Source organism: Sebastes fasciatus, chromosome 10, assembly GCF_043250625.1.
Source record: "Sebastes fasciatus isolate fSebFas1 chromosome 10, fSebFas1.pri, whole genome shotgun sequence".
Classification (NCBI taxonomy): Eukaryota; Metazoa; Chordata; class Actinopteri; order Perciformes; family Sebastidae; genus Sebastes; species Sebastes fasciatus.
The window spans coordinates 10,072,861-10,088,260 of NC_133804.1; the positions used below are offsets into that span (position 1 = coordinate 10,072,861).

At 42.6% G+C, this 15,400-nt stretch overlaps 1 protein-coding gene across 2 annotated transcripts in view; it reads right to left on the reverse strand.

Annotated features, from left to right (window-relative positions):
- Nucleotides 1-15,400, reverse strand: part of tenm1 (teneurin transmembrane protein 1) — a 213,779-nt gene that overhangs the window by 26,858 nt on the left and 171,521 nt on the right. For both annotated transcript variants that reach the window (XM_074648019.1, XM_074648020.1), the window contains one exon: nucleotides 2,575-2,729. In XM_074648019.1, coding sequence (XP_074504120.1) covers nucleotides 2,575-2,729 — 155 coding nt within the window. The remainder of the gene's footprint in view (nucleotides 1-2,574; nucleotides 2,730-15,400) is intronic.

Below are 15,400 nucleotides of genomic sequence, written 5' to 3' on the forward strand. Positions count from 1 at the left end.
CAAATGTCAGCCAATAACCGTGATCGCCGCGAGCTCAAATAGCACACCCTGCCCGCTAACACTGCGGGGGTCAAAGACAGACAAACCTACAGTAGCGCACATCCACCCACATCGCTGTCTACCTCTCACACACGCACACACACTCAAACTGTGAGCTACGGAGAGGAGGCGGTGCGTCCGAGGGATCGGTGAGGTGATTGATGACTCTGAGGATGGATTGGTAAATAAATGGATCATGTTAAATTGCCACTGACATGTCCAATTATAGCCACTGTCAAATGAGAGAGAAGAGGTTTCACTCTGAAATCCCATTTTAAGGAGGTAGAGAGATTCATCAAGCAGGACTCGCTCTGTCCTTAGCCAAAGAAGACATGCGTCAAATCTCTCCTGCCCATGATATTGAACTTTGCAGTGATGGCAGGCCATCAATTTATACAAGTTAAGCTGAGCTGGGTCTGCTCAATTAAAAACTTAAACTAAAAAAAGTAACGCTCAGAAAAAAATATATGTATATAAACATGTTTTGTTTTTGTTTTCGATTTGTGTACTACCTTGGTGATTGCACCTCTTTAATTGGTGTTCTTCAGGAGGTATGAAATGTTGGTACTGGTACACTCTGTGTGGGCAGGCACTAAAAATAGCTCAGAATATCACATTTCATCAGCCACACATGTAGTTAACCAGCATGGGGGCTGACGTTGTTAGCCGTTGATTAGTATTATCTGTGATTTGGATCTACATTACTCCAGGACTCCATACATCAGTGTCAGATTTGAATCTGTGGTTACAGGAGTTTTCAGTCCAGGTCATTTGCCATCACTACAACTGGATCCATGAAAGAGACACAGGTAAAGCTAGCCAGCCGCCCCCGTGTGTGCAGGAGCTGCCGATGACTCAGCAGGTGCTGAAATAACACAAGAGAAAAGTCATGTGTTGTGGGAATTAGCGCTAATATTAGCAAGAGAGGCAAACTAGCTTCAACTTTCCCAGTGAAAGTTAGTTATCCTAGCTTGCTAGCTTCATCTTACCGACTGGATTACAAACTTAAAGGAACAATGTGTAACAATTCAGGGGGATCTATTAGCAGAAATGGAATACAGTATAACATTCATAGGTATGTTTTCATTAGTGTAAGATCACCTGAAACAAAGAATCGTTGTGTTTACGTTAGCTTAGAATGAGCCCTTCATATCTACATAGGGAGCGGGTCCTCTTCACGGAGTCCGTCATGTTGCTCCGCCATGTTTCTACAGTAGCCCAGAACGGACAAACCAAACACTGATCTCTAGAGAGAGACATTCTCTGACGCGACTGCGGTAATGTGAGCTGCAGAGTGCAAAACCGTGAAACCACCAGCCGCCGTCTGACTTCAGTTGGATGTCTCCAAATGATACACACTGTCCATTTGATGGCACAATGGGTCCTAAAAAATGTTGAATGTAGTAAAGGGATAGACGGCAATAGTTGATAGCCAACGTATGTATGTGGGCTTCTTGAAAAAGGGGGTGGGGGAAGTCATGTATCAACGTTAGTAGGGTATACAGCACATGCTCTATTTGTAATGTATTTTGCTACTCTGGTTTCTGTCTTTTCCTTTTCTTTATTTTCTAAATAATGGTGTTTTCTAAGCCCATTCGGGCTGGTTATATTATTTATGCATGGCACAATAATAATACAAATCAAATTAAATCATGCTCCAGTCAGTAGCGCACCACAGAAGTTGAAGCTTAGAAACTGCTTCAACAAATCTATCCAAAAACTTTAGAAAAATTTAAAAAAATTTCCTTATACAAAAAACGAGACTTCAAATTGAGTTTGACTTTAAACTAAAAACTAATGGCAACACTTTATTTTGCATAACTGATGTTTGTGTAGCCGTAGCTACAGTTTCCATCAATGATTGCTACTGGTGCATATACATTGAGGTCACAGCGGTTTATAAGAACAAACACAGACGGAGGATGAATGCGACTGGACACGCTGCAGGGCCCGATAACTAACAAACAGAAGGATTGTGAGGTGACATGGGCCCCTTTAAAGACATATAAGAGCACCTCTGGGAGTTCACCCTGGCTGAACACGCATATTCACACACACATACACGCGGTGGGCAGAGATCCCTCTATAGAGCCAGCAGTTCATCTATAATTCATCTTCTGCTCTAATAGGCCCAATATAAGTCAGCAGTGTGATCTGAGGGCTGGCTGATCAAATCTGTGCAGTAGCTGTCTTTTCTACCGCACTCACTCACTCTCTCTCTCACACACACCGAAACACACACACACACACCTCTAAGAAGACAGAGTGGGTTTCTATAGAAGAGGCCGGGCAATTTGGATTGACAAAACGATCACTGACTGTAAGAGAACAATAGATAAATACTTATTTTTTGTGATTCATCGCCTTTTGGGTTAATTACTCAGATTAGTCTACAAAAAAGACATACAGGAGTCTTATAATTCTACAGATTACTTAAAACACACTCAAATGGTGCAGATGAACCCTATTTCGGAGCAAAACACGTGGCCCTGGCTCCCTCCCAGTCCTTTAAACTAGACTGCATTATTAGCTTACCTGGTTGATGTCCATGCGTGCATCGCAGCTCAGCGGCTGCGTCGACATCAGTCCGTTTGAGCCAATCACGGTGGAGAGCAAACCCCTCTCATTAATCTTCTGAATGGTGGTGCCATCAACGAAGTAGACAACGCCTCTTTTATCCACTGCAATACCTGCACGGGTGAGAGAAAGAGAGAGGCAGAATGAGCTTTTTGGAGATGACAGAGGAGGGAGCCAGTGTGGGGTTGAGAGAACAAAAAGGAAAAAACGTGAAACAGAGTGTGTGAGAGAGAAGCGATTAGAGAGGAGTGAGTAAGGGAGAGAAGTAAAGTGGAGAGAGGAGTGGGCTTTGGAGAGGCATCCAACTCAGTTAGACATTCAGCTCAGCATGCGGCTGTCTTATCAAAGGCACTGCACCACAGAAATGTAATTATATTTCCATTCCAGAGCCCACTAAAGGGGATTAGAACAATGCAACTAGAGGAAGGAGTTATTTGTCACATTATATGTGAGCAGGGTGCCGCAGTGAACTTTTGACATTTGGCGCTTGCACATTATGAATGTGCATCCACGAATCGATTCGCATGTGAATATGTGCATGTGTGCGGACACTGGCCTGTATTTGCGCAGCACATGTGAACACATGCTTTGCAAGAGTGTGTTTTGCTACGAACAGCATATACTTGAACTCTCCTTGCAGCGGAGCTCTGCAGTAGACGGTGAGCAGATAGCGAGAGAGGAGAGTGAGAGAGGTAAGTCCAGGTATTAAAGGTCAGGGCAGACTATGAATCATCTGTTATGGATGAGGAGCGACCTTCATCCCTGTCTCATCTCCATACAGAGAATAGCCCTCTGACTCAACTCCTCAGCCGTAATCTTCCACAACTCAACCCTCACCTCTCGCACCGTATGCCGCCAATTCTCTTTGATTGCTTTCACTTAGCATCTCCGACAATAAGCCATATTTCAGTATTCCTACCTGCCACCTCCGATGCATGTGGCTCACTGTTGAGCCATTTAAAAATACATTGTGTTTATGGTTTATCATTAAGTCGTGTCAAGTTTATGTATATATCCCTTTATCTCAAGCATGCCTCAAAGGATAATGGAGACGAAGCCCTCTTATATAAAACCACAATCAATCACATAGCTAAATGGTGCAATACAATCTGTAACTAAGGAAACCATAAAAACAATAAAATGGAACAAAGTATCATGATGAAGAGATATAAATAGGGCTAAAACTAACTATTATTTTCATTACTGGTTTATCGGTCTATTACCCTTACCATCAATCCATTATTTTTTTTAAATTGTACATTTTGCTAATGCTAATGTTGCAGACATGGAGCAACATTCATTTAGAGTTGTGTTTCTGGACACCTGAAGAATGTAAGTCCACGTCTCCTTTTAGCTCCGTTTTTGGTCTCTACCAACTCCTGAGGAAAATATCTGTCTCTTTAACTACTAGATTCTCCACTATGTTCACCAGATAGTTGTTAATTTTGTTAGTCTGCCATGTGGTGCTGGGAAGGCAGCACACAGTGGGTTTATCAAAGTGTTTTCAGTGAAAACGGCGACCTGCTGCGTGTGGAAACAAGGTTAATGAGAGCTGTGAGGGTAAACCAAAACATTAAAGCTGCGGGTCATAAAACCAAAACAATAAGATGAATTAAAGATGATAAAACACATTCATAGACCTGAGGGGAACTGCAGAATAGGGTGATAATTCTCTGTGAGTTCATCACTACTAGTGACCCCTTTCACATTACAGGCAGTCATTTAAACCATTGTTTAAATATAAAAAATGATTAATGCAGCTTTAAAATGTCAGAAAATGGTGGAAAATGCCCATTAACCCTGGAGAGCTGTGGGATCAACTTTACTGTCTTTCAGAGGTGGTAGCAGGTTCAGTTTTAAAGCAAAAGTGAAGATCATATGAAACTAGAATACCTAAGGAATACCTAAGGAATGTGTCATGTCATGCTAGCTTGTCGGGAAGGAAGGCTAAATAACGCTCCAAAGTTATACTAAATTTTGACGAGGAAAACCTGGCATGGCCGTTTTCAAAGGGGTCCCTTGACCTCTGACCTCAAGATATGTGAATGAAATGGGTTCTATGGGTACCCACGAGTCTCCCCTCTACAGAAATGCCCACTTTATGATGATCACATGCAGTTTGGGGCAAAAACCATGTAGTTTGTGAATGCAGTATAAATGCGTTATTTTGGTCAATTCTAAAATGATGTATTTGAATATTTCTGCATACTGGGGTCCCTAAACAGTCTTGGAATTACATATATTGGGTATCACTGTAAAGCTGAGCCAATGCGCAATGAGCCCAACTGTATTCATGTGTGATGATGTTAGTGCCCTTTTTTTTTTTATTTGACCTCACTGTATAAAATGACCTCTGGTGACCTCTAGGATAATCACAGCCTCATGAAACTTTACAACCACAAACTAGAGACCTAGAGCATTCAGAGGATGGATGGCTTTCTTAGGTCGATTGACAATAAGGGGGTTTCTGAGCAGTTTCCAGAACAGAAGTGCTCACCATCCAATTGTCAGAAAAAAGCAATTGCAATTGCAAATGCAATGCTTGCAGTAATCTCAAACTGTCAAAAGTTTTTGATACCAAATCACACCATGACTTTTTCTATGGTGTTCCTCAAGGTCTTGGTGTCTTAATGTGGTATTTTGCAGGGATTATTGACCATTTTTATCAATTTTCGAGTGGTAAAAAATTGTTAAATTTAGCATCAAATGTGTGTAACAAATGGTATCAACCACAAGATTGCTGCAACAACTTATGAGACACAATAGGGGAATGACCATCATATACTTCTATCATAATGTTCCTTATACAAGCCCTTCACAATTTATTTTTAATTCATTCATTCATGTTTATTTCTGATTTATGACTAGAACAACTTGACACACAGTGGTGAGCTGCATCTCAAATTAATCTTCAGGTTCCCAGCTGTCAGATGATGTACACCACTTCTATATGACATATACTGTTCACCTGCTATCTCCCCCTTAAGACCCCCTGTCCCCGTCTAAAAAGGACAAAAACGGGTCTATTCTGGGTCCCAGAGGGTTAAAATGTTCCATAGCACAAGGTGATGTCCTCAAATTACTTTAACTTTGTATTACTTAATAATATTTGACTTGTATTACTCTTTTGTTGAACCACCAGAGCAAAGCAGAGGAGAAGCTGGACCAGTGAATGTTAAAAAAGATTTAAAGAGTCATCTGACCGTGCAGAAGAGCCAGCAGCCCATCATAATAAAACCGGACAATGGCACGACACCATTAGTATGCAGCACGGCTCCGACTCCTCCCTCATTCACTCATCTTATCCCATTTTCACCCTCGATTTTTATTCTGGTTCTGTCAGACTTTCTCCTTTCAAACTCTGTCATACTGGATTATGTGAGGATGTGCCTGTGCTCACTTTCTGAGCCCCGGATAGAAATCGCTACTGCCCTTTTCCCCAGGCAGCACTAAGGTCTCATCCTCCTCAGCACACAATGGCTTTTTTCACACGTGATTTCATTCAACATGTGCACACGCGCACACACACACACATGCAAACGCAGCACACCGCCGCCGCAACTAGATTCACAAATGTCCTCAAACCGAGCAACCCTGGGCCGACCCTGTGAGTCATAAATCGTGCAGGTGGAGTGGAGGTGGAGAGGGGAGGTGGGCAGGGGGAGGGCCAGGGTCACTGTGTTTCCTCCAGAGGCCAGAAGGTGAACTGCAGAGCTCTCCCTCCTGGCCCCTTCATCATCCCTCTGACACAGACAGATTACACCACCCACACGGCCTCACCCCCTCCACCACCGCCACCAACACCTTTCCTCTCCTCTTCTAGCTTCCCCTCGCTCTCCATCCTCCCTAACTTGATCTTCTTCTTGCTCCCTCTTCCCTCCCCCATGTTTTTTCCTGTTGTCCTTTGCTTTGTTTCTGTTGTTTCGCTCCCCTCTATCTCGCCCTGTATCTTATAAGTGCTAATCAAATCAGCGCCCTTTGACCCTTCAATAATGTCTGGGCTCTGTTTTCCGTTGTTCAACCCATTCTTTATTTCTTCCTTTCGTTCCTCCCTGCCTTTCCATTTCTCCTCCTGTCACCTGGCATTACGCAGGAGGGACATCTCAACCCGCGGCGCAGTCCCGGTCTACTTAGATCTGAAAGTCGGCACATTCCCTCAGCTCTAACGCCGTCCGCAGATCCCTCCTACTTTCCTTTCACTTTTCCACCCATTCCTCCTCCTAGCACCCTAAACCTGTCCCTGATCTTAGAGCTCATAAATCCTGCACAAGGACATGACGAGGCAGCCAGGACTCTCTCTCTCTCAATACTGATTTCTCTTCTCTCCCTCTCCGTCCCTGGATATTACTCTTTCTTCTTGTCTCTTTTGGCTCTATTGACTTCCATGCTAAATTCCCTCTATTCTTGCTTTCTTGCCTTTGTTTATGCCTTTCTGTCACCCTCAGTATGCATGCTCAGGATCTGCATGTCTTATGTTCGCAAACGCAGCTTCTAAATAGCTGCCCGTCTATCATCAACAATAAATACAGGCCTGACTTATTCATCCTCACACAAGCACAACAAAGAAGAACGATTGCTATTATTGCTTGGCATCGGCGAAAGGATTTACGCCAGTTTGTGTGTTGTTTAAGAGCATTTCGCCATGTTTATTGAAAAGGCGGCAGATTAGTCCACATTCTCCTTGTCAGGGGCTGGATTTCCTGCTGTTGTGGGTAAAGCTGTACTCTGCGTTCAGGGAATTTACAGCCCCTTCGTATAGCCGATTGATACTCAGAAGACATCAAAAGATTTACCGTGTCTCCTTGGGTGGACCTGGCACTCTTGATACTCATGTTTAGAAGCTGGCAGACACGCTGGTGGAGAAATAATTGAGATAAATCTCAACTCAAGACGGAAGACGGACATTTGGCTAAAGTTGGGACTGGATTTTTATCATCAAAGAAAAGTGAATTAGATGGAGTTGGATTGACCTTGGAAAAAAAAACAGAGGGAGGGGAGAGAGGAGAAGAGTGAAGGAGAGGATGATAAAGTGATGCTATTTACATTCATCTCAGATTTAGGGAGAAAATGCAGCCAAAGAGAAAAAGACAGACAGCACCAAAAGAGGTGTGAAGGAGGAGAGAGAGAGGTGGTGGTGATGAGACAAAGGGACATGATGAGGAATTGCTTCAATTAACCATTACAGGCCAATCACTCTCAATCAAAGAATCTCTTTATTCTCCGTCCTTGTCAAAAGAATATCAGTTATAACGGCCCCCTGTGGCATCGCAATACAATCCGATCTGATTAATGCCTTGGAGAGGGGTCTTAGAGAGCATCAGCGTTGATTACAGCTATTTGACAAGAAGGAGCCACCGGGGAATTTCACAAAGTAGAGAGCGAAGCAGAGGTGAGGAAATTTGTAAGGTGAGAAATGACATGAGGTTAGAAAGACTAATTATGACAAAAGATGCAGATTATGCATCTTATTTAGCAATAATAGTAGACAGCCCTGTTGGCATACAGTAACATCAGGATGTGGTGTGCTTGCGTGCATGTGTGCTGCATACTGACTGCTAACACCTGAGCCCTCAAGAGGGAAGCAGGAAGTCAGCCTTCTGGTGTTGTTCAAGTTTCCCTTCTACAGTACTTTCACCCTTCAAATGTTGACAGCAAAAGCTGCCAAAAAGAGCTGCCTCTACGGATCAAAGCAGGAGGAATTGTAAAATTGTATAGAAAACAAACACATCAGTGTCTGTCAGCCGGCGAAACAACCACCTAAGCTCAAAATAAGCACATATTCTGCAAAAGAAACATATTGAAAGGATCTACAGCATAATGTGTGCATGTATGAAAGTTCCATTTATAGCTGCAAACTTTCATACAGCCACATGTGCACGGAGGGGTGAGTCGTGCACACACACACACGCATAGAGATTGCCAGCAGCCTGAGGAGTAAGTCACCCAATCTGCCCTCACATATCCCCAGGCTCAGTGGGTGTTAATGATATGGACTGACACATTATTGCAGCATCTAAATGATGCTAGCTGCAGCCGATTATATCCCATGGCGCCTCCGTACAAAGTAACTGCGTGTGACTGACAACTGAATGTAGACAGATGGACAGTTTCACCTGCACAACCGGCCCCAGCGAGGGACTCTGGCCATAAATAAAGTCAACCAAATTAGCTGGGGAGAGCCTGGAGGGTTGACTAACTGCTACAGTCCAACTGTAAGTGAAGACTGAAGAACACACTGTTTCAAAAGAGTCTTTAGCTCGGCTGTGTGGCTTACTGTTCCCTTTCATCGCTGCTCCTTGACGACGCGCAATTGCCGCTTGCCAATGCGAGCGTGCGAATATACGCGAAGGTGTGCGCACGCCAGCATGTGCAAGCTCGTGTGGGTGTGCGTGTGGTGAAGTAGCTAGGCGTAAAGATAAGGCATGGCAGTTAATCACATTGTACGCATATGCAAATATAGAGCGGATAAATCAATTCACACTCCCACTCAGAGACACACACACACAACTTTCTTTAAGACACTGAGGTCGCCCATGTGCACTAAAGGGGGGAAAATAAACCTGTTCACTCAATCTCAGCACTGCGAAATGGCACCGTGCACCATACTGACTGTGTGTGTGCATGTGTTTGACTGCAGGGGTGTGCATATTTGTATGTGTTCATGCAAATATATGTCTCGCAGAGTGTATGATTTCACACCTGAATTAAAAAAATGACAGTCACGAGTATTAACGGTAGGGTTGGTAGTGTTCAAATAAATTTTTTGTTACAGTTGTTGAAATTCTCATAACATCCCGACAGCAATCAATAAATCAAATGCTCTGAAAAAAACGGAAAAAAATCAATTTTCTATGTATCATTGCACATCACCGGAGTCTTCCACAAGCTGCCAGCTTGACAGCTGTGAGTGCTAACAATAGAGGGCTCCAGGGATGACGTGTTTCTGTAGGCCAACCAGGAAGTTACCCTTGGTTCCCTCCACAAAATGGGATTTTTCCATTGGGTTTTGGTTTATTGCAGAAAATAAGCTCTGTGGCAAACAATCGTTTATGATACTTTGTTTTGTAAAATAATCTTCAACAACACTTTCCTGATTTTTGAAGTGTAAATGCAATCGCCAGAAGTAAAAAGCTAACGTTAGGCTCTAAGCGAACTACACCACGGTCGCATGATCGTGAGAATACACAACAAGGCTGATAAGTCGGCGTGATGGTGTTAAGTAGTCTCGTTTAGCCACTTGTTAGCAACCGCCCTCGAGTGGGCTATTTATTGATGTATTTTATGTCGCAGAATCAAATGTTAAAATGTCTTTGGCTCGTGTTAACCGCAGACTTTATTTCAAGCATCTAACTAAGAAAACCCATTCCAAAAAAACCCATTGACTTCCAGACGAGGGAACCGGAAGTGCTAAAATGCTAACTCATTTCCGGGTTTTAGGATTCATTCCTGTAGCACTTTGACAGTATGCAGTGTAAGTATCATTTGTAGAATGTGGATAAATCAGAAAGCTGTGCAGTATTATTTTTGCTAGAGCCTTAGCTAACTACAGTAACACATACAGTAGCTAACATTAGCTTGCTAACCGCTAACTTGTCCCATCCCATCATCATCATTATAGTTATCAACTGCATTCCTGGTAGACATGGGGTCCTAAAATAATCCTTTGACAGGCTGAAATCTAACGTTTGCGTTTTGTTAGCGCTTCAGCCCTTTTTTGGTTGCATATTGTGGCGCTGATTGTTTCCCCTCTGGTGGGTTAGGGTTATGATGTTATGAGGGAGTATGATGCATTGCGCTGCATCTCTATGTTCATTGGTTACGTTCATTATGATATGTTTACGTTCATAATGATAATTTTTGGGGGGATTGGGTTTGGAGGGAGGCCTGAAGTGTTGCCAACTTGGCGACTTTCTCGCTAGATTCAGGGACTTTTGGAGCTAGCGATGCTGATTACTTTCACTGGAAAACAGTTGGCAACAATGGGATGGGTTTTTCAGTTGGGTCTTTTTTAAAATCTATTGTACTCTCAGCATTTCCGACCCACCTTTAACTGATTATGCTGTCATCAATCACACACTGGGATTCTGTACATACTGCATCAAAACACTGCTCTGTGATCTGGGACATGAACGTCTATGAACTGCAGTACAAGTGCTGTTTCAAAAGGCTCTTATTTTCCCCAATCAAACACTTATCATCAATCAATACAAGATAGCACCATAAACAAGGCCGAGCGTGTATTTCTGGTAGATCTTTGGTAAGCAGTAATAATTCATGCTTCTCGTAATTAATTATTCATTAAAGCCCCACAGAACAGACAGCGGCTTAGTAATTAAGTCTGAATCAGACACTGTGGCTCATCTAATTATCAACCACTATAAGTTTGTTAACATATTAACCCGCATTAATTAATTATTGATAGCAGCTTTTTTTTTTTTAACTGTTGGTTCCCGACTACATATGTATGGTGAGGCGAGACATTGCGAGCATGCAGAGAACTAGAAGGAGATTTTTGCAATAGTTGCATGCAAATTTTTGTGCGGATAAACATTTTTTTTTTTTTGGTTGAAAATATGCGACTTGGCAGTAATTGCCTTGTTTGATAGCAAAAGAGAGATCCAAAGCAATCACAGAGGCAGCAGACAAACTCAATTATAAAATCAATTGAAATGCTTTGGACTAGAAAGCCCCATGAAAGGCTGAGGGGTTTGGATCAGTGCGGAGCGTCTGCAGATTATGTCGCACTGTTTAGAACATCAAACAAACACAAGGAGGTCTATCAATAGAGGCTCTTTTACCAAACACGCCATCACAACAACAAGCCAGTGAGGCTCTGCAATGGTAGAATGAGGGAACGGGATCAGATGGGAGGAAACAAATGTTTTCACCACAGAAAAAGTGGAAAAGAGGCACTAAACTACAAAATATTGCAAATCTCTATGCGCAGCTTCCACCCAAACAGTTTCCCGTTTACAGGACAAAGACGTCACAGTAACTGACTCCAGTGCAGCTTTTATCACAGATAGTTGCAGCCATTTCAGATTTTTCTTCCACATTTTCCAAAAAAATCTGTGCGAGTGCTTCCTTGGAGGGAGGTCTGGCTTGTTTTGTGAAGAAAAAACTCTTACAGAGCTTTTGCACCAAAGGCCTACTGTAGGATCGACATTGCACAGAGCAACAACATTATCTCCAGAAGAGAGAGTAGCTGCGCTCTCCTGGTCAGCCACCCAAATTTTTCACCATTTTTTGCACCGAAATGTGCAGAAAATATGAAAGCAAAACTGTTACCCAATGAAAGAACCTCTGTGAACCTCTGAATTCAAAGAGTTATGAAACTCTATCCTGTAATACTACAGTAGTGATGCTGGTGTAAAACATCTGACCAAGTTAAAAAATGTATGTTTCAAGACAATAACTTAATTTCATGCTAAAACAATGGAAATTATATAACTGACATTTGTGTCATTCAAGAACATCAGAACATTCAAAAACATACAAATAGCATGACTTGTGGTATTATACTGAGTACTGTATGTACTGTAGCAGTGATTCTCAAATGTGCTAAATCATTAAAAAGTGCATATCTACAGATGGGGATCATTTGCACCAATAAAACAAGCATTTTGTGTCCTTTGGGCCAATAGAAACTCTGAGATGATTGTGACACACAGCAATAAGTTATTTTTTAAGTTGAAACACTAACGGAAAGTCAGCGTTAGACTGATAAGTTTAAAGGGGAACTACAGACATTTTCAAATTATTCCAATGGTCTAAAACAGTCCACAACATATTAGAAAACAAAATGAACAACTCTCTCCTAAATCCAAAAACTAGAGTGCTAAAACTCAAATGTGTGATGTCATAGGGTATAAAGTATGGAACTGCTGTCTAAACAATGAATTGGGACTAAACTACTTAATATTGCAAATCTCTATGAGCAGCTTCCGGTTACCGACGTCACGGTTACTGACTCCAGTACAGTCTTTATCACAGTTACAGTAGTTGCAGCCATTTCAGATCTTTCTTCCACATTTTCCAAAAAAACTGTGCGAGTGCTTCCTTGGAGGGAGGTCTGGCCGTTGGTCTCTTGGTGCGCTGCAGGTGATAATGGTACCCAGGTGCAAACATTTACTGCCTCTGTTTTCCCATCCCCATAACAGCAGCTGACCCCCCCCTCCTCCTACTCTCCCCATTCTCACACAGGCAGGTTCAATTGGACTGCCAAGCTGAACTGTGCCTGCCACCATCACTCTCCTTATTCATCTTTCTGTCAGTGTGTCTTAAGAATCACGGTAGAAACAACCTGCATGGGCACGCGTTCATCATCAGAACCCCCCCCCCCAAACCGAGACAAAATGCTTCCATCTGAACGTGCGTGCGCGTGTTGGGCATTCACCTCGAGTAAATGCAATTTATTCCCCCACAGTGCCATAGCTCCGCGCCTCCTGTCAGCTTGCCAGGTTCCCAGTGGAGGTTGACAGGCCGGCTGCCAGCGGTGGCCATCTCGACCAGTTAAAGTGACACGCGTGTCACATTTCCCATGATCACGCTGACTTCGCCAACCTGACATACCTTTAACAAGGCACCCATAACTAACTCTATGTCCCTTTAGTGGGAGAAGCAGATTACCCAGAGGCTGCCAATCAAAAACAAGCGTGCACATGCACACCGGCTCGCACAGACGTTGCACCTTTTGATGCACGGGCTCAGCCTTTGGCCTTGAGCCCGCATCTCTTATTGACTCAGGGCTTCATTACACACACAGTGAGCTTCAGTAATCTCTCTGAAGCTACCTTACACACTCCGACTACAAACAAGGTAGCTGTCAGTCTGCATAGTGTTCTACCTAATACAGTACTTGAATAGCAGGCGTTTTACAGGTACAGCCTCGTTTTAAGTCAGCATAAATTTGCCTCTACTAAGCCCATCGACTATATTTTCTTTATCTTGGCAGTGGGCTGACTATTTCCTCCTAGAATATCTATGAGTCCTCCTGTGACCCGGGGTGATTAGGACGCAGCACAGCTACTTTCTGAGATGGATCCCTGTTTTTTAAAGTAGCCCAAGACACGTTTTATCCATTCATCTGGTAGACAATGAAGTTTCAGCCACATGACATGAATGCAATGATCCATCTAGTGCTGCCATCAGGCCGCATGTTTTAATGCATCACCAAATTTGTTTTCGCTTGAGTTTTTGGCTCAAGATGATGATGATTTTGGAAAAAAAAAAAACTGCGCTTCTCCTATTTATTTAATCTTATCTTAACCATATGCAACAGGTGGAAATATTGAGATGTCTTCATGTCACCTTATAAACAGATTGCTGGTGCTCCAAATCCATCTGGGCTCATTCATGACTTACTGTAAGCAGCGAAGATGCAGAAAAGGGAAGTAAGCTGTTTCTGTGAATTGCTTTAACCAATCATGATCTAGATTTCTGAGTACTTTCAAAGTTACTGGTGATATATTTCAATCCTCCAAGTGCCACCATCAGGCCAAAGTTGAGATCATATTTTGGTTTGTAGGTCAAGTGAGAACCCAATGAATGTAGTTTCAATTTAAGCCACTATTTTGTTGAAATTTTGTGTGTTGACAGCTGAGTCCTCATTCTGTTCGGAAGCACCTGTCTTATATCATTCGAGACTTCACCGGAAAAACAACATTTGCACTGTATGACCCATGTCCTGACAAGCAACCTCTTGTGGTACTGTAAATAATGACTACACGGAAGTAGTGTGACCTTGTTAAAACTCTTACAGAGCTTTCGCACCAAAGACCTACTTCTAGGTTGGACATTGCACAGAGCAACAACATTATTTCCAGTGGAGAGAGCGGCTGTGCTCTCCTGGTCCGCTGTGTGAGCCACAGTGATGTGTACTACCCTGATTTTCCACCAGGTTTTCAACCCAGAGTTCAGCTAAATTTAACTTTTATCACACATGTGTGGAAGTTGTGACAGCAACAATTTCACTGAATGAAAGAATGGAGGAACTTAATTTTGTGCACCTCTGAATTCAAAGAGGTATGAAACTCTATTCTGCAATACTACTGATGCTGGTGTAAAAAATCTCAATTACGGCAGAAAATATTAGAGTTACCAAGTTAGAAAATGTATAATGTGATGGTGCATGTTCTTCATTGTGCAAACTAGTAGCTCTTGGTGTAAAATTGGAAATTAGGGCAATTATTATTAGAAACAAGGACGTTTTGGGCATGTCATCCTGTTGATAGTGTCACCAGATCAGAAATGCTTATATGGATCATATTAGAAGGCAATGACAAACAACTTATTTTGTAATTTGGGTAGGTGAACTTGTTGCCCCATTCAACGATTTTCAAGCTTCTTTAGCTTTGACTTGATATTGACCTCAGATAAAACCAGTTAAGACTTTGGCCCGTCAGTATGAAAATGCTAACCTGATCCGCCCAAGCCCCCATGAAGAGCGTCAGGCTTTGAAGCAAATTTTTGTAGTGGCCAAACCGTGGTACTACAACTTCCATGTCTGTCACGTGAAGCCATAGAGCCCAAAAAGACTTTTTCCCGATGGACTTACATCGGGAAAAAGATGTCCGTAAATCAGTGGATAATTTTTTTTTAGGTACATCAACTTCCCAGTATGAAAACTTGAATAGACCTTATTTAAATCATTAGGTCCTCAAAGCTGTAAAATGCACTATTAGCCGAATCCAGAGTTATTCTCCCTCCTCCGTTCATGTGAATGAGACCCAGACCGAGGGCTGGACCGAGGGCGGAGTTAAAGAAAACGCTACTGCGCCTGCTC